Source organism: Ascaphus truei, chromosome 2, assembly GCF_040206685.1.
Source record: "Ascaphus truei isolate aAscTru1 chromosome 2, aAscTru1.hap1, whole genome shotgun sequence".
Taxonomy (NCBI): domain Eukaryota; kingdom Metazoa; phylum Chordata; class Amphibia; order Anura; family Ascaphidae; genus Ascaphus; species Ascaphus truei.
This window is the reverse complement of record NC_134484.1, coordinates 322154738-322177354: the sequence shown is the minus strand read 5'-3', so window position 1 is coordinate 322177354 and position 22617 is coordinate 322154738. Positions and strand designations below refer to the sequence as shown.

The 22617-nt window shown below is 42.9% G+C and overlaps 1 protein-coding gene and 1 long non-coding RNA gene across 2 annotated transcripts in view; one reads left to right on the top strand and one right to left on the bottom strand.

Annotated features, from left to right (window-relative positions):
* FKBP9 (FKBP prolyl isomerase 9) overlaps positions 1-20510 on the bottom strand; it is a 32995-nt gene extending 12485 nt beyond the window's left edge. Inside the window, exons 1-6 of the mRNA XM_075586564.1 lie at positions 19548-20510; positions 9450-9595; positions 7248-7437; positions 4078-4223; positions 2300-2489; positions 1158-1303 (exon numbers count right to left, since the gene is read on the bottom strand). Of these exons, the coding sequence (XP_075442679.1) occupies positions 1158-1303; positions 2300-2489; positions 4078-4223; positions 7248-7437; positions 9450-9595; positions 19548-19813 (1084 nt within the window). The 5' untranslated portion in view covers positions 19814-20510. The remainder of the gene's footprint in view (positions 1-1157; positions 1304-2299; positions 2490-4077; positions 4224-7247; positions 7438-9449; positions 9596-19547) is intronic.
* On the top strand, positions 1186-7638 carry LOC142487359 (uncharacterized). Its single transcript, XR_012799204.1, has 3 exons — positions 1186-1350; positions 4103-4192; positions 7383-7638. It is a non-coding gene; the product is annotated as an uncharacterized LOC142487359 (long non-coding RNA).
* Positions 20511-22617: the final 2107 nt, after the last annotated feature.

Below are 22617 nucleotides of genomic sequence, written 5' to 3'. Positions count from 1 at the left end.
AATCTACGGGATACTTCCCTAAGAAGATGCCGCCGGTGCAGTCTCTTCCAGGCAAAACAAAATGGCGGTTTAAATCTGCCGCTTCACAGAAGCCCCGTCACACGGGGGTTTAAACCTCCATGAAAAACCTTTCCCAGTAGGTATCTCAGAAAGCAAGGGGTCCTCTTAGCTGAAATTAACACGGTTCAGCTCCGGAGACCCTTCCTTCCTATACAGGCGTCCTCGGTATCCGACTTCCCGCTTTCCGTCGGATGCCTTATCCGACACCGCATAATGCACTCTGATGGACGCATTATCCGACGTTGGACCCACTTATCCGATGGTCACCACCGCCGAATAACATTGACCTGCAATCCGATGGTCTGTTATCCGACGGCGGTTTGCAGGACGCATTCCATCGGATAAGCGAGGACCCACTGTACATGTAAATAAAAAGGCTGGCCCCGAGGGAACTGATGCTTTAACAACATGGTTTATGTTGTATCCTATATAGCAAAGCATGTTTAAAAAAGAGCCACTGTACATAGCCGACCAAAAAACATCCCTTTGTAAAGAAATGAACAATAGAATTAACGATAAAACAAGTCACCGTGATTATTACACTTTGGTTCTAAGAGGGATATGAATGCCTTATTACTTATTGCATTCTCACCTGCTAGGCTTTGATAAATATCCCCATTAGCATTTCCTACTCATCATTCAAAAGGTACTAACTTGGCATCTGCAACTACTGGTGAAACAAGCACTTAACATTCAATGTTTGGAAATAGGGCCGGCTTGATGGCAGTGCCATTGGTGCGACTGCACCGGGCCCCGCGGGACCACACCTGTGGAACGGTTGTGGCGACGGAGGGATCCCACCCATACGGCAATCACGGAAGCCGGGCCTGACTTCCGGTGGGGCCCAACTTCCGTACTCTCTGAGTGGGCTCCCTCAAGTGCCGCTGCAACTGCCCAACAGGTAAGACTACGGAGAAGGGAAGAAGCCCCACACACACACTGCACCGGGAACCACAATTTGGCAAGTCGGTCCTATTGGAGATATATAGATCTATCTATATATTTATCTATCCATCCATTTAATCTATACACACACTATATAAACTTTTATAACTCCTCTGCTTTGCTGGATTGTAGAGTAACTGATATACACCGACCTCTCCCTTCTTCTCCGTAACCCAGATGTGGTGGTATCGTCACCCTCCTCCTTTCTCCAACGCACAGGCCAAGCAAACCTTCATCCATCCCAGAGATCACGTAGCCCTTTCCAATGTAGGTGTCATAGGTGTGGTTCCGTGAGTAGCTACAAATCAAGACCGAGACATTTTCAAAATGAAACAACCTGAATGGGTAAGTCAAAGCAATGCATGACCGTCTCCTCTGTCAGTAAAACCGCAATCAGTGGGGCACAGAGGGACACCAAGCAGTCGGAGGTTGGCGTAACTTTCTCTAGAATGCACAACAGCAGTGAAAATGCATCTCACTAACTTTCAGCCTTAAATCCTTTAATGCCACTGCAACATTGTTAAAGAGGTAAATGGCTTGCAGTTCGGGTAGGGTAATAAATAAATGTACAGCTTCCGCTTTTGCCGCAGCTCTGGATAAACTGGTGCCCGTGTGCGCAGGCGGAACTAGGAGGGAGGGAGCTGGGCAGCTGCCCCGGCGCAGGGTGGGCATGCGGTGGTGAGCAGAGGAGGAAGCACGAGCGCTGGATGAGGGTGCAGGAGGCAGCGCGTGGCGGAAGCAGAGGGGAGAGAGTAGGAGGAGAGACTTGGGGAAGGAGCGAAGTGAGAGGCTGGTGGGCGGGGGGGGGGGAGCGAGAGTGATAGGGGGAGGTGAGAAACAAAAGGGGAAGGGAGGGGCGAGTGAGAGACTGATGTGGGAAGAGGGGGGGAGAGGGGAAGGGGGGAGAGGAAGAGAGAGAACGAGGGAGGAGAGAGAGGGAGGGGGGTAGAGAGAGAGGAAGGGGGGTAGAGGAGTGGGTGAGAGGGTGGGAGGAGAGAGAAAAGGTGGGGAGAGAGAAAAGGGGGAGGGAGAAAAAAGAGCAGGGGGGAGAGAGAAAAAAGGGCGAAGAAAGAGAGAAAAAAAGGGGAGAGGGGAAAGAAATAAAGGGGGTGGGGGGAGAGAACATACAAAAAATTCACAACTACAGTTAAAAATGACAAGATTGTGTTGCCTTGGTTCTATAATATTTTTGGGGGCGCTGTTGGTGGAACTTGACCTGGCGCAAAAATACCTAGCTCCTCCTCTCCCTGTGTGTTTTGAATTTTGCATAGTATAAGAATCAGTAGTTAGGCACCTGGAGTCAAAGAATGTGCCATCTAGCAATGACCCATTGTAGTGGTATCTGATGAAGTCCCCGGCTTGTGTCCTCCTCTCACAGTTTTCTGGCACATGTTGGTTCTCCACAGTGATCCTATCTTTCGGGTTGTGCAAATCCAGCAACACCACATCGAAGGCCAGAGACGCCTGGGAAGGGATATCCTTGCCTGCCAAAGGATGAACGTGTCATTGGTGTATATTACTAGAGATAATCCAAGGTTTAGACGTGTCCTACACTGGTGATTATGAACAACAAGGTTATACCACAAGATTGAAGAGGCATTTGTTTTCATCAAGTATGGAAAAGTCACCAAGGATCAGATTTATTAAACAGTGCCAAGCTTTAACCCACTTAGTGGTATATTTTATATACTCCGGAGTGGCCGTACGGGCCGGAACCAGCAAAAATCCCCACTGACGGACGCTTAGGAGTATGTAGAATTTACTCCTTAGACCCATAAGCCTATAAAGGTGTTAAGTTGTATGATACCTTCCAGCGCAGGAAGACACCTTAAAGCCCATTCACGTGAGTAAAGGGCATGTTTAATAGATTAAATGTAGCCGATTGACCCCTTTAAAAAAAAATTAAAAATCGGACAAGAATAAGTAGTATTTCCATGGAAAGGGTGTTTTCGGTCTTTAGCTAATGTCTTTTGTGATAAGACTGTTTGCCAGTTGTAAAAAGTTAGTGTGACTTTCCTCCTTTTGCAAAATAATTATGCGCTGTCATTACTCAAACAGATTTGATATGTTTGAATCTAGTGTTCCCGACAAGAAGATATACACGGTCGTTTTTCACGTGATAGAAACAGATAAGACTATTACTTTAAGGGCTATGGAATCTTTCCTTAGGAATCCAATTACACTGAAATGGTTTTACAAAACTGACCACCTGAAAGTTGAAGAGCCTGTTGAAATTTGGTAGTAGAACAGTAGTTTTCAGCCCGGACGTTAAGAATCACCAATGTTTTCGTGAACATGAGAATGCAGTTAGATTCCATACAAACAGAGCTTGGTGAATGCAATGAGCGGGATGATTTAAAACCAATGCAGTAAAACATAATTATGCAATATACCAAGATATTTTTGCAGGTGTTATGAACTCGCGGATGTTATGATCCATACTTATTGCCAGGAAGACTGTAAAATTGTCTTCAGGAGAAAAATACAAACTACAGGCATACCCCAGTTTAAGGACACTCACTTTAATTAAGTACATTCGCGAGTAAGGACATATCATCCAATAGGCAAACGGCAGATCGCGCATGCGCCTGTCAGCACGTCCTGAATAGCAATACCAGCTCCCTACCTGTACCGAAGCTGTGCGCAAGCAGGGAGACTATAGAGCCTGTTACAAATGCGTTATTTACATCAGTTATGCACGTATATGACGATTGCAGTACAGTACATGCATCTATAAGTGGGAAAAAGGTAATGCTTCACTTTAAGTACATTTTCGCTTTACATACATGCTCCGGTCCCATTGCGTATGTTAATGCGGGGTATGCCTGTCCACATAATATAGCTAATGGGCTATTCCAAAAGACACTTCCAGGGGCCCAGGACACCTTAGGGCCCCATTGACTTGAGTGGGTCGTAAGATGTTCTCTGATGCCGGATGGAGAAGCAGCACTTAGTAAATATGGTCTACTGTATGTCGCTTGCACCAAAGATAAGAGTATAGGACATTCAGAGCAGGGGTTTGTTGTGTTGTTAAAAAAAAAATACATTCAATCCATTAGACTATTATTTTACCGTCCCCATCTTCTCCATACGCCAGGAAAGGAGGCACCGTGATGATACGTTTCTCGCCCACGCACATTCCCAGGAGACCGGTATCCATGCCAGGGATGAGCCAGCCAATTCCCACGTAGGTGTCATAAGTTTGCATGCGGTTGTGGCTTTCAAAGAAGAACAAACAACACTGGTCATATGCGTGTGTGATGCAGCTCTTCTAATCCTAAACTCATACATTTGCCAAAGTGTGTGGTTAAATATACGTTCAGCACTTATCCTCCCCGTTATCCATCAAAGATCAGTCTCATTCCAACAATTATCACAGATTAGCTGTCACAACGTGTGAAGTTGAGAATAACATTGAGAGGTGTTTTGTTACTAATATTTTATGCCAAATTTCTTCAGTTTAATGCTTTCCAAATTAGATTTTTTTTTGGTACATGCTGTAGAATGTGAAAATGTCCGATTATGAAACACGAACACTGGACTGATTCAAATGCACCAGCAAATGATTACAAGTGCCTAGCAAGGGTTATTAAAGCAGCAGAATATCAAACTGGTAGCAGAAACCACAATACTATTACATTATTCAGTACTCCACTAAAAGGTAGTGTGCGTGTGTGTGTGCTTGCGTGTGTGCGTGTGTACATGCGTACATACATACCATTTTAAGTTATGGTGGGTGAAAAAGGCAACAAAAAAACCTCCACCGTTAGCATATAGCCAATAAAGAATATCACTTGTGAGCACATTCACATGTCTAAGGCTGTGTCCATGGAATGGCAGACCGCGCGGACGCGTCCGCACGCTGAGCGAACAGACTGCCTTAAGGCAGTGTTCGTGTCTGTGGCATGCGGGCACGTGCGCGCGGAAGCGGGCGCGGGCGCTCGTTGCGAAAGACATCAGTTGAAACTGATTTCTTGGCGCGACAGGCCGGTCATGTGAGCGGTTCGTCCAATGAACGCCCCCAAAACAAACCCATTGACGGCGCGCGTACCATGGCCAGAGAAAGCACCCCCTCTTTCCCTCAGCCTCCGCGCACCTGAAATTACCAGCCTTAGACAGGACTGCAACCCTGCCTTTGAACCAATATCACCTAGCATACAGTGCTCCCACTGCAGCAAGGGATTCTGGGAAATGACATGCAAATGAGCACACAATGTGTCACCTTTTGCCTGGAATATCCATTCACATGGAAACCATTTAAGATGATGCATCACCGTTCACACAGATTTTAAGCACAGCATGGGACTAGCAAAGCAAGTCAAACCACTCACAGACATGTTTCAACCTTGATGGGTATCATCAGTGTGAGGTTGTTTATACTTGCTTTGCAATATTTGTAGGCTGGGTAGGTTTACCATTACATTTTAAGTTATGGTGAATGGATATTCCCGGCAAAAGGTGACACATTGTGTGCTCATTTGCATGTAATTTCCCAGAATCCCTTGCTGCAGTGGGAGCACTGTATGCTAGGTGATAATGGTTGAAAGGCCGGGTTGCAGACTTGTCTAAGACATGTGAATGTGCTCACAAGTGATATTCATTATTATAATATATATATATATATATATATATATATATATATGTGTGTGTATATATATATATATATATACACACACATATATATATATATATATATATATACATATACATATACATATACATATATATACATATATATATACATATATACATATATATATATATATATATACACATATATACATATATACACATATATACATACAGGCATACCCCACTTTAAGTACACTCACTTTAAGTACACTCGCGAGTAAGTACATATCGCCCAATAGGCAAACGGCAGCTCACGCATGCGCCTGTCATAACGTCCTGAACAGCAATACCAGATCCCTACCTGTCCCGAAGCTGTGCGCAAGCAGGGAGACTATAGAGCCTGTTACAAATGCGTTATTTACATCAGTTATGCACGTATATAACGATTGCAGTACAGTACTTGCATCGATAAGTGGGAAAAGGTAGTGCTTCACTTTAAGTACATTTTCGCTTTACATACATGCTCCGGTCCCATTGCGTACGTTAATGCGGGGTATGCCTGTACACACTTAATGAAAAATAAGGCCTTAAGGCTAGTCTGTGCAAGGTATAGAGGTACATACAGTTCACTATTTATCCCAAATAATTAAATTACCAGCACCAGAAAAGAGAGCAAAAGTGGGATAAAAATAAAAAAATGACTACACGAATCACACCTAGACCAGATGTTTCAAAGGAGATGAAGGTCCTTCTGGGGAGCGAAACGTTGGGTCTGGGTGTGATTCGTGCAGGGTCGGCTGTGAGTTTGGCATCTCCTCCGGCTACCTCACATTGTCATGGCGATGCATTGCCACCTAACGTTGCGGCGTCATGGCGACGCAGCATCACAAGGAGAAGATGCCAGAGCTTACAGAGGCCCTGCACTCTCTACCGGCAATCAGTTTAAATGTTGTGGGGAAGAGTGTGGGGCCTCTGTAAGCGCGGGACTCGGTGCAATAACACTGATGGCACCGCCATCACGCCGGCCTCGTGTAACAAAGTCATTTTTTATTTTAGCGCATTTTGCTCTCTTTTCTGAGCAAACATATGACTCAAGTTTGCTGGAAGGTTAACACGACTGAAAAATGTTTAGGATTTTGAACATCAAAGTCAATTGTTTCATTACATTATCATATATCGAACTACTTCCTAACTTGCTCCAGAGTAGCCACTCTGCATATTACCATGGTAATCTATACAGTGTACTGGGCTGTGGGGAGAGCTTCATTTTAACCGTCCAGGAAACGTAATATTTCAAACGCTTAAAATGAAGCATCAGATGGAAAAAATAAAAGAAGCCTGGAAAGGGCAAAATTAGATTTAACAAACTCGTAAAACTTCTGCCTTAAACGCGCCATTAATTAGCGAAAACTCCCTTTTGAGAAACGCATGCACAGCCCCCATGGATTTCTCCATTAGCGATTGGTAATGGGAGTTTGGTCTGCATGAAAGCCACTCAATGACACATACTGAATTCATAGATTACCCCTACTCTGCTAAATTGGCCAGTGAAGGTGTGAACTGATTATTGATCGGACTGGAGCTCAATACTGCAAGGGCGGGCATTTACTGTGGGTACATGGGTAGAAACAATAGGTACATGGGCTGATACATGTGATAGAAGCACACACCTGGAGTCAAAAAGAGTGCCATCCAGCAAGGTGCCATTGTAATGGTAACGAATGAAATCAGACACTTCAACTGTACGGGAGCAGTTTTCCGGCTTGTGATAGGTCTCCACCTGAACTGTGTCTTCTGGATTCCAGATATCCAACAAAAGGACATCAAAGTGAACCACTGCGTCTGGGGGAACGACGCCCGCTGCGAAGAAGCGAGACAATGTCATTATTCCTGCTTTTTTATGGAGGACAAGCGGTCTTGTGAGGGGGGGTCCTAAACACCCCCACACACACACACCTTCCCCCCTTCATCAATCTCTTGGCCCTTATGGCTTGGGGAAGAAAGAAAAAAAGCTTTCATTGAATAAAAAGCTGCCTGGATACAGAAACACGCTTCACTGTTGCGTCTGTATAATTAAAATACACGTGTGAATATCAATCTTGATGTTTTTGTAATGCAAAGTTTGATAGACAAATGGTCCTTTGAATCCTCATAATCATGCAGTGTTTCATATAATTTAATTTGTTCAACCGCAACTGTTACAAAGATTCATCTGTAATTCTCGTGAGTCGTTGTTAGACCCATGATATTTTTTATATTTAGTAAATCTACACAATTCTGGAATACCTTCCTGGCCACACCCTCTGGTATTTCCGGACCCCCTTCAGGAATTTCTTTTACCAAACATAAACAACTGTTTTTACTTTATTTCTATAGTCAGAGAACAATTGGGGCGTTGACCCCAGATAACCCCATTTCTGGACAAACACATAAAATCAGGCATGGTTAGTGGCTTGATCTGCCATAAAAAAAAATTACTCTGATTTTTAAGAGGTACAACTTGCAACTAAAATGAACTGTTTATGTGCCAGTTTATTCAACTACTGAATATCTTCTGGCATTATCATGCACTCCCCTTTTTCACTGGCTCTCAAGTAATGTTATGTCACATTAATCAATCAGTGTTTCTCTTTTCCCCCTTCAAGGAACCCCTATTTTTAGGACCTCACCAGTTCACCAATAGTTAAGTTAATGAACTTTCCGATACAATTGGTTACAGACCGCACACTACGGAGTTGTACAACTGCATTCTCGATTACAAAGTTATCGTATGTACAATGTTTGCAAATGCATGGTGAATTTCTTTTCCATTTATTTTTGGTTTTAAACAAAAGCATCACGTCATATTTTGTTTTAACTTTGGGGAACCTTTCTATTTAGTCTCAGCCACGTCTGGTTTAGAAACCCTTTGTTAAATGTGTCCCTTTAAAGGGGCAGTTCAACCTACCTACACGCTGCATACAAGTACAAAATGCTCAGCTGAACTTCTCTATAGGTGCTTATGGTAACCTGCTGCTTTTTCCATCCCGTGAAACGTCACCAGAGTCGCCCGGCAGCCAATCAGACTGCAAATTCCTGGCCACGCTGGAGTTTGAGTGGCAGTGAAATCTCAGCGGGTGGCTCTGTGGAGGTTTCCCATCGAAACAGAAAAAGCATCGGTTACCGGGAACCTCAGCACTTGAAGAGTATTGTAGTTCAGTCAGCGGTTTTTTTTTATGCTTTTATACCTCCATTCTATTTAGGTAAATTATTTTAAAAAAAATGTATTAATAACTTTTTTTAAGGAGTACTGTACTTTGAACTGGCCTTTTAAGGTTAGTAAGAATAAAAAAAGCAAGTGAGTGCTAGAAATATGTTTAAATATAAACATATACAGATGTAGCAGGGTTCATGGTTCCCATTGTTGGTGGGATATGTTGTGACATCCTGTATTATCATTAAATACTATGGAAACTCAATAAGGTTGGGGGGGGGGGGGGGGGGTGTGTGTGTGTGTGTGTGTGTGTGTGTGTGTGTGTGTGTGTGTGTGTGTGTGTGTGTGTGTGTGTGTGTGTGTGTGTGTGTGTGTGTGTGTGTGTGTGTGTGTGTGTGTGTGTGTGTGTGTGTGTGTGTGTGTGTATATATATATATATATATATATATATATATATGAGAGAGGTGAGAGGAGAGAGATTTCAGTCCTGCCTATTCCCCTGAAGGCAATATTCAAGTTATTTATTTCTTCCGTTCCCTGACATGCTTGCTATTTACCATTTTAACCACTTAATGCAATGCATTGTAGATACCCCATATTGGTCAAGACATTTCTAAAACAAAAAATAGGTGTTTAACAGCCCCACATCACCTGTTCATGCTCAAAGTAGATCACTTACATAGTCCTTCGCTCCCGTAGGCGAGACTGGGTGGAATTTTCACAAATCGCCTCTCGTTTACACACATTCCAATCAGGGCTTTGTCCATTCCTGCAATAAGTTGTCCTTTACCCACAAATACATTGTTCGAGGAGCCTCGGTCATAACTGCAGAAAATAAAGTTTGAGTTAGTCTGTAGGTCTCCTCATTATGCTACTCTAATAAAGAAGCATTGAATGTTCCAGCAAACTTGTTAACACAATACAATAGAAGGTTTCTCACTTCTTACAAGATTATGTTCCAATCTATGTATGTCTAGTAAAATCATCCCCCCATAAATTATTATAAGTGGAGTCTTTCACTAATTCCTTATGTACAATCAATATTTCTATGTAGTGTTAATGAGCCTTAAGATGAAACCAAGGTCAAAGGAGTCCTAATTATGGTTAGCACGTCATATACATAATGGGGCAGTCAACAGATATGTTTATGTTAACATAGCACTCTGTTATTGCATTGATTTTAATGGACTACATGTATAATTGTGTTTATACAGTGTCAACAGTGTACGCAGCGCAGAGAAAAGAAAGTGCAAACAATGGGTTAAGACGCAGCAACATAAAGCAGAGGGAGGCCCTGCCCCATAGAGCTTACAATCTATGGACTATCGTTGTTCTGCGTTTCTAGTGAAACAAGGTGTGGGCTGGCTTTTTTTTTTTGCAGAACTGATGAAATACTGCTAGGAAAAAAAGCAATATTATTTTTAACTTCAACAAAACTGGGATTGTTTGCTCACCATTCAAGTTTCCAGCAGCCTCTAGAACCTGAGAATAAATGTATTGTGCCAAGGGGCTGCGTAATTTACACCAGGAATGGCACCAATTTAAAAAATAAAAAAAAAATATATACAAAGAATATCAGTCATTTAAGAAAAATTATGTATTTATTTTAGCAAGACTCTCTCCCTTTATTAAGCCATTTCAACCACGTGTCTAACAAAAAATCCTGTTACAATTTCAGGACACCTGTAGACCAGTCACAATAAGGGTGTAGAGAAAAGGAAGGAAGTTACCAAAACCATCAACCATAAGGTACAGAAAAAATACACTCAAGAGACCTTCCACAGGTACTAATATTATGGGCATTCAGTCCTGTGGGATTTATTAATTTAACTTCAATGAGAAATTGTGTGTGATTGTGCCCCAATCGGCACCATCAAGAACAGTAACTTTATTCCTTAGCAGGAATTACTGATGTGCAACACAACTGATTCGATCTACCAATGCTGACACAAAGAAGGTGTCACAGACATGGATAGTACCTGAACTTACAGGTCACCTTGAAAACCGAGCCATGCTCAGCCCCACCAGCCAATATGGTGCATGGGCTCTCCTGGCTGCCATGGAATCTTACGCTCGTTAAGAGCAAGGAAATGCACCCCAACAACAATAAAATCCACTCTATGATAGAGTGCCACCATCTGGACTGTGAGGAGGGTCACCTAAGACAGCGGTGCACAAAGTGGGGGGCGCTTGATTTGTCTGGGGGGGGCGCGCGGGTGGTTGCAGAGGCCCCGCGCTCTTCCCAGAGGCATTTAAATTAATGCTGGGGAGTCGCGTGATGCCCCGCAACTCTAAAACTTACCTGGACTCTGACAGCGTCACTCATGTCCATGGCAACACGGCGTCAAATGATGCTGCAGGACATGTAACGTGACGTCACATGCGTCAAATGATGCTGCGGGTCATGTGACGTGGGAGGGGGGGGGGCTGAGAACGGAGAGGAGCAGGCAGGGGAGGCACACCCTTGACCTAAGAGCTGTACTATAAACTGCCTGGGCACCCTATCTGTTCCCAGGACTTCTACAGACTCACGGGGGAGCCGTGATCCCTACACTTGGGGGCGATTGGGGTTTTAAGTTTGCAAACCCAGAGGCTCCCAGAATATCCACTAAAAATACAATAACCTGACCCACAAAATAATAAATATACCACTGGTAGGTAGCCTCGCAGAACGTGAGCTAAAAACTAGTCAGGCAACTAATTAAAAGAAGTTGTATACAGACAAAATAAAGGGAAAGAAACGTAAAACCTAAACCTATAAAGAGATGGTCACATAAAACTTGGTGTCCCAGGTCACAGGCCCATGGAGACAGAGGGCACCTTGAAGCAGGGAAAGCCTCGAAGGTGAGACCCACAAAAGTGAGCAAAAGGACCTCCAGGCCCTGTGTGCATAGGCCATGTGCATTGTAACTACAGTACAATAAAAGGAGCGGTAATATAGGGCCACAAAGAAACTACAGGCAGTCCTCGGTTATCCGACACAATGCGTTACTCAAAATGGCGTTGGATAGCGAAACGTTGTAAAGCGAAACACGTTTTCCCATAGGAACACTGTTTAAATGAAAGGTTCTGTTCCTGAAGGCATTTTTAACACTAAAATACACCAAATATTTTATGCAGGCGATAAGATATGCAGCACACACATAAATTATATAGTGTATATACTGTATTTTATATATATAATATAACATAATAAATAATATATTATATAGTATAATATAATATTATATAGTATAATATAATATATACGCTCTTACGACGCTTTGCAACGTTGTTTATGTATGTGTGCACAGCAGGGCCCCGGGTATATGGCGGGTTCCGTTCCAGAGGCCCGCCGTATAGAGAAAAACGGCGGAAAGCGGATCCGGCGATTTTCACTTCTGCGCATGCGCAAACCGGCATTTTTGCCGTTCTGCACATGTGCAACCTATGGTATGCGCGCGCAACCTGCGGAATGCGCATGCGCGCCGGGCGCACCCACCCGTTCTGCGCATGCGCGATTTAGAAACCAACATGGCGGCCCCCTTCTCGGTGCCGCCGTATCAGCGGATCGCAGAGAAGCAAAGCGCCGAGAAGCGGGGCCCTGCTGTGTATATATATATATACACACATACACATAAACAACATTGCAAAGTGTCGTAAGAGCGTTGGATAAGCCGTTTTGGCGTTGTAAAAATGAATATAGGTATGCATTGCATAGCGTTGGATAAGCCATTCGTTGTAAAACGAAGCGTAAAACGAGGACTGCCTGTACTTACGGTAATACACAGGGCACACAGTATGCAATGGGTACCTGACAATATAATAAAATAAAGACAAAAGGGAAGTTTAATCAAATGCTACCTACTGCACATTACCAGAGAGAAAGGACACTGTGGCTGCTAATCTTTTATTGGCCAGCCATGCTGCCTTATTCCATCACAGAAGTTTAAGGGAGAAAGAATCTCAATGACAGAAATCAGAATCTTTTATTCAACTAGATCAGGATCTTTACCCCATAAAGTGTTCTTACAGCGAAGTATGACCACACAGTTTAAACACTCCCAAGCTTATTCTGCTTATAGACCCGACCAACATCATTGCTTCCAATAAATATATCAACAGCTCTGACCCCCACTGTCCCCTGCACCTCCCTTCCCAAGCATTAATAGAAAAAAACATTATTTTGGGGAAGGACTAATATTTTGATATTTACTATTGTTTAGTGGAAAGCAGACAGAGACACCACATAAAATCAACATTACAGATTTCTGAAGTGAAGTTCTAGTCACTGAATTGTTTCTGGATGCCGGGTTTCCCTCCTGCCTTTGGCCTCCAAACTGCTAAAATGTCTCTATTTCTCCTGCATGATCAACTTTCTTATTTCCCATGCTCTCCTGGACCCTTTCCAACTTGACTTTTGTACAGCTCTCTCAGCTGAGACTGTCCTCACTATATTAGCCAATGATCTCCATAAAGCAAAATCCCAACAGCATTTCCCCTACTTATTCTACTTTATCTCCCTGAAGCTTTCGATACTGTTGACCACTCTTCTCCAGATGATACACTCTCTTTGTATGCATAACAAAGTTCTACCCAGGCTCTCCTCACTCCTTTTCCAACACTCCTTTTCTGTCTATTTTGCAACTAGTTCTTCATCCCCTGTTGATCTGCCTGTTAATTTACCGCAGAGCTCTTTCTGGGACCTTTGCTTTTCTACACACTATCACTTGGTGACCTTATTAACTCCTTTAGCTTTAGGCATCACCTATACACCCCCCATACTTCACATCTGAAATCCAGTCCCAAGTCTCTGATTGCCTCCTGGCTATACCCTCATGGATGGTGCTCTGCCACCTCAAACTTAATACAGTAAGTCCTCGTTTTATGACGAATGGCTTATCCGACATTGTCCAATGCATCCCTATGGGCAGTTTTACGACGCCAAAATGGCTTATCCAATCCTCTTGCGACGCTTTGCAAAGTTGCGACATTATGTCAATCAGAAGGCTGCTGTCAGGGAAATTATCCAGATCAGTTTGTGTGAAGGTTTAGTGGTGTATTTAGGCCCTTAAACATGTCTTAACAGTTTTATTATACAGTTCTGGGTTCAATAAATAGAATCTTTACATCATAATGTATGTGTGTTCTGCTTATCTTATTGCCTGTGTAAAATATTTGGTGTATTTTAGTGTTAAAAATGCCTTCAAGAACGGAACCTTTCATTTAAACAGTGTTCCTATGGGAAAATGTGATTCGCTTTACAACGCTTCGCTTTCAGACGTCATTTTGAGTAACGCTTTGTGTCAGATAACCGAGGACTGTCTGTATGTCTAAAACTGATCTCCTATATTTCCTCCTAAACCTGGCCCAATATCCCCTTTTTCCATAAAAGCAAACAGAATCACCCATCTTTTCTGTCACCAAACCATATTGCCTAGGTGACATTTGACTCCTCTCTTCACATTCATGCTCTGACTAAAACTTGATTCTTTCTCCATAACATTGCCAAACATGTCTCAAACTACAAGCCAATCTCTCCTCTCCCAATAACACTCCACGGTAACTACCCTGCTAAAAGTTTGCAATGAAATCCAGTGTGATAACTCACTGGTGCAATATTCCTAGATTTTGCAAAGGCCTTTGACACAGTTGATCATGCTATCCTGCTTAACAAACTCCAGAGCTCTGGAATAGGGAAGCATGCTTTAAACTGGTTTCATTCCTACCTATCAGGTAGATCCCAACATGTTGCCATCTCAGATTCTAACTCCAACCCCCTGGATATCACCTGCGGTGTCCCGCAAGGCTCTGTTCTGGGGCCCCTACTAGTCTCAGTGTTCATCAATGATCTTCCTACAGCTTGTAAAGGAAGCCTCAATACACATGTATGCAGATGACACAATCCTATATGTACATGGCCATAGCCTCTCTGACCTTGAACACATACTTCAATATGACTTTTTGAGACTTGAAAATTGGATTTCCCACAACAAACTGTTTTTAAACACTGACAAGACTGTAACAATGGTATTTGGGACCAAGGCTAAATTTCTAAAGCTTCCGATGACTGAACTCCAGATCAGAACCAACGCTAAAACCACCCTAACTCCTGTTACGAGTTTTAAATACTTGGGCATATGGTTTGATTCCCATTTAACATTCGGGATGCACATTGATACCCTGACATCCAAAATCTATGCCAAACTAGGTGTACTTTACAGGAACAAATCCTCCCTAAGTCTGCTGGTCAGAAAGCGTAACGCACAGCATATGCTAATGCCAATTATCGACTATGGGGACATAGTATACGGCTCGGCACCCCAAACCCACCATAGCAAACTTGACACCCTCTACAATTCAATATGCCGTTTTGTTCTCCAATGCAATTACAACACACATCACTGTGAAATGTTCAAAGAACTAGATTGGTCATCACTTGAGTCGAGGCGCAAAGTTAATTTTTCCTGTCTTGCCTTCAAATACTATCTGGGCAAGTTACCCGTCTATCTGAACAAGCTCCTCACCCCTACCACATGCAGCACTTATCATCTGAGATGTTTCTCCAAAAGACTGTTCACGGTCCCAAGGTTCAGCAAAGTATCCGGCCGCTCCTCCTTTTCTTACCGTGCACCCCAAAACTGGAACAATCTACCAGAGACTCTCACAGCCGCCACCAATCTAAGTTCTTTAAAAACTAAATCTGCCTCACATTTTAATCTGGTCTATAACTGTTACATACGTCTATAATATATATTATCTCTAACTGTGCATGCAATGTCTTGTATATAATGTATAACCCAGTTCACTTATGTAACTGTATTTGCAACCATGTATTATTTGTCATCTTAACTCTATGCCCAGGACATACTTGAAAACGTGAGGTAACTCTCAATGTATTACTTCCTGGTAAAACATTTTATACATAAATAAATCTGACCTTTCCTGATAAAATTCTAATGTATGCCCTTTATCCACTAAACATGTTTTCTATCTTTGCTAATTGGACATATTGCATTATGGGGATTAGGGCGCTATTTAAATGCTGTCTTTTGGGATTGTGTGTTATGCCACTATGTCACTTGATAAAGACCTTTGAGGTCGAAACGTTGTGTTGGCTCAATAAATGAGTTTAGATTTGCAGAAATCCGTTGTGCCCTGTCTACTGATCTAGGACTGGAAACAGGCTTTCATTCAAGCATGGGAGCACCAGTAATGGATCATTCTAACTATTTTTTGAGGTGTGCAAAATTTACTTCATATACCTGGACTGCACTTTATCCACTCCCATCTGGCTTATTGTAACCTACTGTACTACCAACAGGCCTCTCTGCCTCGCAACTTTCTTCTTTTCCACCTCATTCCAAATTTTGCAGCTAGAATCATTTCACTTTCTCCCAGAACACTGTATATTCATCTCATCCTTAAATACCTCTTGTGCCTTTCTATAAAGTTCCAGATCCCTAAAAAAAAAATCTCCTTTTTTCTTCAAGGGTAAGAGTTTCAGGTTTGATTTCTCACTATGAGCCTGCTGGTATCATATGCTCTGTTCATACATTTTTCCTTTCTACCTCTTCTGCTCTCTCTCACCTTAAACTGTTTTCCCTCACTGCCACTTACCTGTGGAACTCGCTCACACACTGTATATTCAAAGAACCTTCTCTCCGCACCATTAAGTCAAACCTACAGTATAACACACTGTCTGGATGAAGCATTTCAAAAGTCTTGACTAGTCTACTACACTTCACCCACAGTCACAGTTGCCAACCAGCCATAATGGTCAAGCACTGCCCTTCTACTGCACTTACTCCTTCATCCGCTGTCTCTGCAAGTGTCCTACCACTTAGATGGTAAGCTCTCCGGAGCAGGCATTTCCTATCCTCTAGTTTGACTTTATGTTTGCTGTACTTACTGTATTATAATTCCCTGTATTATCATTTTATGCTAGCGCTCTGAAGTGCTATGTACATTAATGGCACTATATAAATAAAGACATACATACATACATACATATTATAAACTGTTGCATACATTGCTGGTGCTATATAAAAAATATACATACATACATACATACATCTTGAAGCATATAAAATATTGCAGCATACGGGAAGGGGAGGCTTTGCTCCTCCTTTCCCCCAAATCATAACTCCTACTTTAACATTCTTAAAATCAGTAATAAATCACTTGCTGTATCTCAAACAAGTGTGTGTGTGTGTGTGTGTGTGTGTGTGTGTGTGTGTGTGTGTGTGTGTGTGTGTGTGTGTGTGTGTGTGTGTGTGTGTGTGTGTGTGTGTGTGTGTGTGTGTGTGTGTTGCGTAATGTACATGTTATAATGCTTATGTTTTTGATTACCTAGCACTATAAGGGAACCTCATTTCTAATTGAAACTTAGACCTCAAACAAAATTATAGATGCAACTTGGGAACGCCAATACACTATAAGCAATGTATTCAAACATAAATCATTCAAACGGTATCACTGACATTCTACAGCAATGTACTTCTAGTTCACAATAACTTCTTGAACAGTGTTAGCTAAGAAGGGATCAGATCATTTGTATTCTACATTCATTTTAAAGTGAAAGGTCTTATGTGTGGCATGTTACACTGCATTTCTACTGTATTCATCTTTCTTGTTGCTCTGTAAGAAGCTTGTGTAACATAATCCAGTCTCCAAATGAACAGCACTTCTTTCTGAAAGACCCTGGGAAATGTGGGGACGTGGACATTTTGCAGGAATCATGTTTCAGCTCGCCCCTAATTGAGACCAGTGAATGCTGTTGCAAGTTTGGATACGTTCAATGGGATCCATTTAATGCTTCAATCTTATCAGTGATCACAAAATACTAACAAATGCTAACAAACGTAATAAATATGTTTCTCTTTACTGTGACAACAATTGCTACCATTTTAAAATAGCAAGCCAATCACTATCCTACATGTGCTTTTTTTAAAAATAAATCAGTTCTGTAGTATTAGATAATACTTACTACTTTTTTGTATTTATTTTTTTATCTTGATGCTATTTTACTGAGTTTTTATACACTGAGCATCTTTTGATTTCTATAGCAGGTTTAACACACTTCCCCAGCAGTGCAAGATGTGTAACACTTTCGTGTTTCTGATCATTTGTTGCCAGTATTCCCAGCAGTTTGAGCTGTAAACTGTAACAATGGATAATGTTACCTTAGTAACATAAAAATACACATTTTTAAACTGCTTGTACTGCCTCTTTAAGTGAAAGTGTTCATAAGCACATTGTCAGTGGATCACATTTAACATGGCTACATTTAAGATACCTTTGTCTCCCCCCCCTCCCGCCTACCAATAAACCCTAAAATCGTGATGCTCCGTTTTGATAATATTAAACACCATAAAGTATTGATGTGTAAGAACAGAAAGTTATAGGGTGTGTATAAATATGTTATGTGTATGTTGACACAAGTGAATGAATGAACCTTTAAAAAGGCCTACTCTTAAAGTTCTGACAATTATTTAGTGGATGCTGGAGGTTACAGTATCTCCTGAATCCATGAAATAATTGCACATATATTTATATATATTAATTTTTTTACATACTGTACACACACAACCTACGTGCAATATATATCATCTGTTGTATTGGTGTCTTAACTACTATACATGTAGTAGGCCTTAACCATACTGATGCTCCTTTTTCTAGAAGAAAACCCCTGATTGGCTATCACCTACAATTACTGTACAGTGGATTAACACCCATTTCCTCCATGGTGATGCTCTGCAGGATTTTTTTTATCATTTTTATATTCTCTAGAAAGGAGGTGATATTTGAGAGCAGCAAGAAAAAAAATATACTTGCCATGGTTACCCAGAGTTTTATGTTCATTTTAAAAGGTGAAATATTTGACCTGACCATTCACAATGAGTGACATTGAGCAGTAAAATAATAACCCTTAGGGCAGCAAGGCTGCAATGCACAGGAATGCAGTGCAAGATTTAAACTGGCCAAATGTTATCTCAGTCACAGTGCAAAGGAATGAATGGCAGAATGAATGAATACCATGTGTTTTACTAAAGTTAGGAGATAACAAGATAGACATCTCCTGGGACTCTATTAGCATATTTTTGCTCTGCTTACTATGGACAGTTATTCTAAAAGATGATAATAATAGTAATAATAATAACTGCAACTAGCATTTCATTGGTTTAATCCAGTGACTGTGTGCTGTGAGATTAGGTTTATGTTTGTTACATTTATATACAAAAAACGTTGAGCTGCTGTACACCTGTAAGTGCACCAAAATAAGCAAAATACTTGCAGTTTAATACCGGTGCTCCTGGGTCAGGGAAAACCTGTCTAACGAAATCCTAAGCATAGATATGAATGGAGGATCCAAGGCACTACTGATTTTTAAGGGATTTATTATGTCAAAATAGCACAACGTGTTGACCTGCTCAGAGGTCTTTATCAAGTGACTGGCACTTGATAAAGACCGCTGAGCAGGTCGAAACGTTGTGCTATTTTGACATTAAAAATCCGTAGTGCCTTGGATCCTCCATTCATATGTTACATGTATATAGACATGCATACATACATATACACCATAATAAAACAACAAATGCACACCTGTTTGTAAGCAATAGTTTAAGCTTCCCGCATGGATAACACCATGTATACTAACGGATTTAAGATCTAACACAACTCTAATGTCACATATTATTATTCTGAGATATCCCCAGTGCAAGATGATATAAACACACGAGACCCCTTTCTACACGCCAATAAATAATACCCGTGCTGGAGAGATTTTTACCCCTACCTGGAGTCGAACTTGCTGCCCCCGGGGAAGGTGCCGTGGTAGTGGTAGCGCACGAAGTCGCCCTCCGTGACGGTGCGGGAGCAGCTCTCCGGCACCCAGCTCTTGTCTACCTGCAGCTGGTCTCCGGGCACCGGGGGGGCGTCGTTGCAAGTCACGAAGCTGACCAGGAAGGCGGCCTGCAGGGCCAGCACCGGCCACCGGCTGCCGGGCACCAGGGCCCGGGGGAGGGAGGCAGCGGCGGGGCTGGGGCTCCCTGTAACAGCCATGTATATATATATATCCCCTGTGCAGGGAGAGGCAATGCCAAGGGACGCTGCAAGAGGGGGCGCTGCAAGAGGGCAAGAGGGGGCGCTGCAAGAGGGCAAGAGGGGGCGCTGCAAGAGGGGGCGCTGCAAGAGGGGACTCGCTGATCACAGTGGTGATGGGTGTCTAGGGATAGAGGGGAAGGGGAGGTACCAGATCTTCCTTTCCAGCAGTCAGGGAAGTATGCAAATATGTTTAGTGCTCCAGAGGGGGGGAAACAAATACAGAGGGATCAGAAGGAGGGGGGAGTATGTTGTAGCACCTGGGGGTGTGGAAATAATGTATGGGGTTGGTGTGGAAAGCACAGTACAAGAGGAGTTGGTGATTGCGGTGGTGGTGTATGGGATATCAATGTTATTTGCTGCAGATGTGGGAAGTATGCAAAACGTGCGAGTCAGAGATCTGCACTGGTGGGGATGGGGAGATTAACAGGGAGGGTAGAGATAATAACTGCAGCAGGGTGAGCAGAGGAAAAGGGTGAAGGGTACTTAGCCCCCTCTCTCTCTCTATGATGTGTTTAAGCAAATGGAAAATGCACAGGAGAGGTGCAAGGGGATCAATAGGTAAAGGTGCAAGATATGGTAGTATCTCTAATAACACAGAAGGGATTAGTTGGGAAACCAAAGAAAGGCCGGTGCTCTAATGCAGTGTCTTGGAAGAGAGGAGGGGGGGGGGGGAGGAGGAGGGGGGGGGGGAGGTGGAGCTTGCTGCTAGCAACACATTTCTATTTTTCAGCAGCTGAAAAGTATGCAAACGTGGAAAATCCCCCCCAAAAAGAGACAGCCCTCCTTTTACAGCTAAAGCCCCAAAGCATCCTCAGAGAGGGGAGGAGGCGGGGATCAGGTGGTGGGGCTGACTGTCTCCTCCCTTTCGTGCATCTTGTATTTCCCACTGGACAGAGGAGTGGGGCGTTTGTTTTACTTTTCCAGTTTTGCTGTAGTTGATCATGTATGTCTGACATGTCAGGAAAAGGGGATATGTTCTTTCTGGGGTCTGTATTTTGAGATCTGGAAAGGTAGGGGGTGCACATGCCAAATCCCCTCTGCCAACGTAGGGATCACTGCTCATCCTACGTGGCTGGTTGACACTGTTTCCATTGAAGTTTTACTGGGAAGGGAGGGGGAAATGAACTGTCAATCTTGTGATCCACACACATTCATTGGTTATCCAGTCCAGGCTCAAGTGGCAGAGGGATGTATAAAGCCATGTTGGTCCCTCTGGCACTCAAGGGGTCAATGTGGAATGGGAGAATTAAAAATTGCAGCCACAGATACTTAACTTTTGCTGTTGTCACCTACTCTTTAACGTTAATGTACTGTTCTAGAAACAATGTTGCAGCACTCCATAAAGATCTGATTATTTGTACATTACTATTGCAGGAAAATGTGTCTCAGGTTTCTAATGTTCTGATGCATATAACACGAGCTCTAAGAAGAAATAAATCAATGCAGTCCCTAGTCCCTAGATCAGTGTTTTTCAACAGGGTTCCCTGCAATTTTCATGTCATTTGAAAATGGGGCCAAATACAGGAGAATTTACAATGCATCTGATCTGAGACGTGCTATTAGAGAGGGTTGGGGTTCCTTACAATGCATCTGATCTCTGAACCCCTATTATAAAGGGTTGGGGTTCCTAAGATTTTCACAATATAATTCCAGTGTTCCTTAAGAAATAAAGGTTTAAAAAGCACTATCCTAGATTGTAAACTTTTCGGATACACGTCTAAACTAGATTCTGGACAGGTCCCTAATTAGATTATTACATTTATTAGCACATATAATTTATGCATTACAATCTGGAAAGCCAAACCTTTTGCAACATTTGCAGAGTAAGGCAGAGCTCAGACTGGCTGCTACATCCGCGCCCTTGCGTGCGCGCCTCCGCCGTGTGCTCCTGCAGCCCAGCGATCTGTGCTCAAGCGGCAGAAGTTGGGTCGCGGCGATTGGGGGCAGTGTGGGGTTTCGCCTTTATTGGCTGAACCAGCTCACGTGACGCGACTGCAGCCCCAAATTTCAATTTGGGTTGTGGCGGCAAAATGTTGCAGCGTCAACGCTGTCGTTTGCCGCCACAAGCAGTTTTTAGTGTGACAACTGTCATCCACCAGCCTCTAATAGTGACGATCATGCGCGCGCGCACACAAGCGCGCACACATCGCGTAGTATACTATCTGATCTGGGCATAACTCTTGCAGCTGTGAAGTGGTTAAATAAGCAGTTTACGAATGACTCAAATAAGAGCTACTCTTAGTATCTCTACTCAATTCTAAACATGTTAAGCTGCACTCATTATTAGATTTACTTCAACAATGAGGATGTTTTTTTGTTGTTTAATCCATGGGGCAGAGTGCATCTTAAATGTTGTTTATACCTTTTCTAAGTGCTTTGTTTAACTGTGCTCCCTCCACAATATGTTTCAAATATATATACTGTATAATGTTAGGGCCGGCGTTAGAACAAAAGCAACTGCCTTGGGCCCCGCGTACTCATCTCTCCCTCTTGTCAGTGCCGGGATCCGACTTTCACCCAACCTGAGGGGGTAGCTGCAGGAGGGAGCGCGGGGCCCCTGGACTGGCAGAGAGGTAGGTGTAGGCGTGTGTGTTTTTCCTCACCTTGTCCGTTGTCAGACGCCTCCTGTAGTGTCACCTTTACACGTGCTGGAGTCTGCTTCTCAAGGTAAGGCCCCCTTTTTTTTATTAAGGGGGAGGGGGGGGGAAGAGGGTCCGCTGCCAGCATGCTGCCTTGGGCCCCGCAAAGCAGAAGGCCGGCCC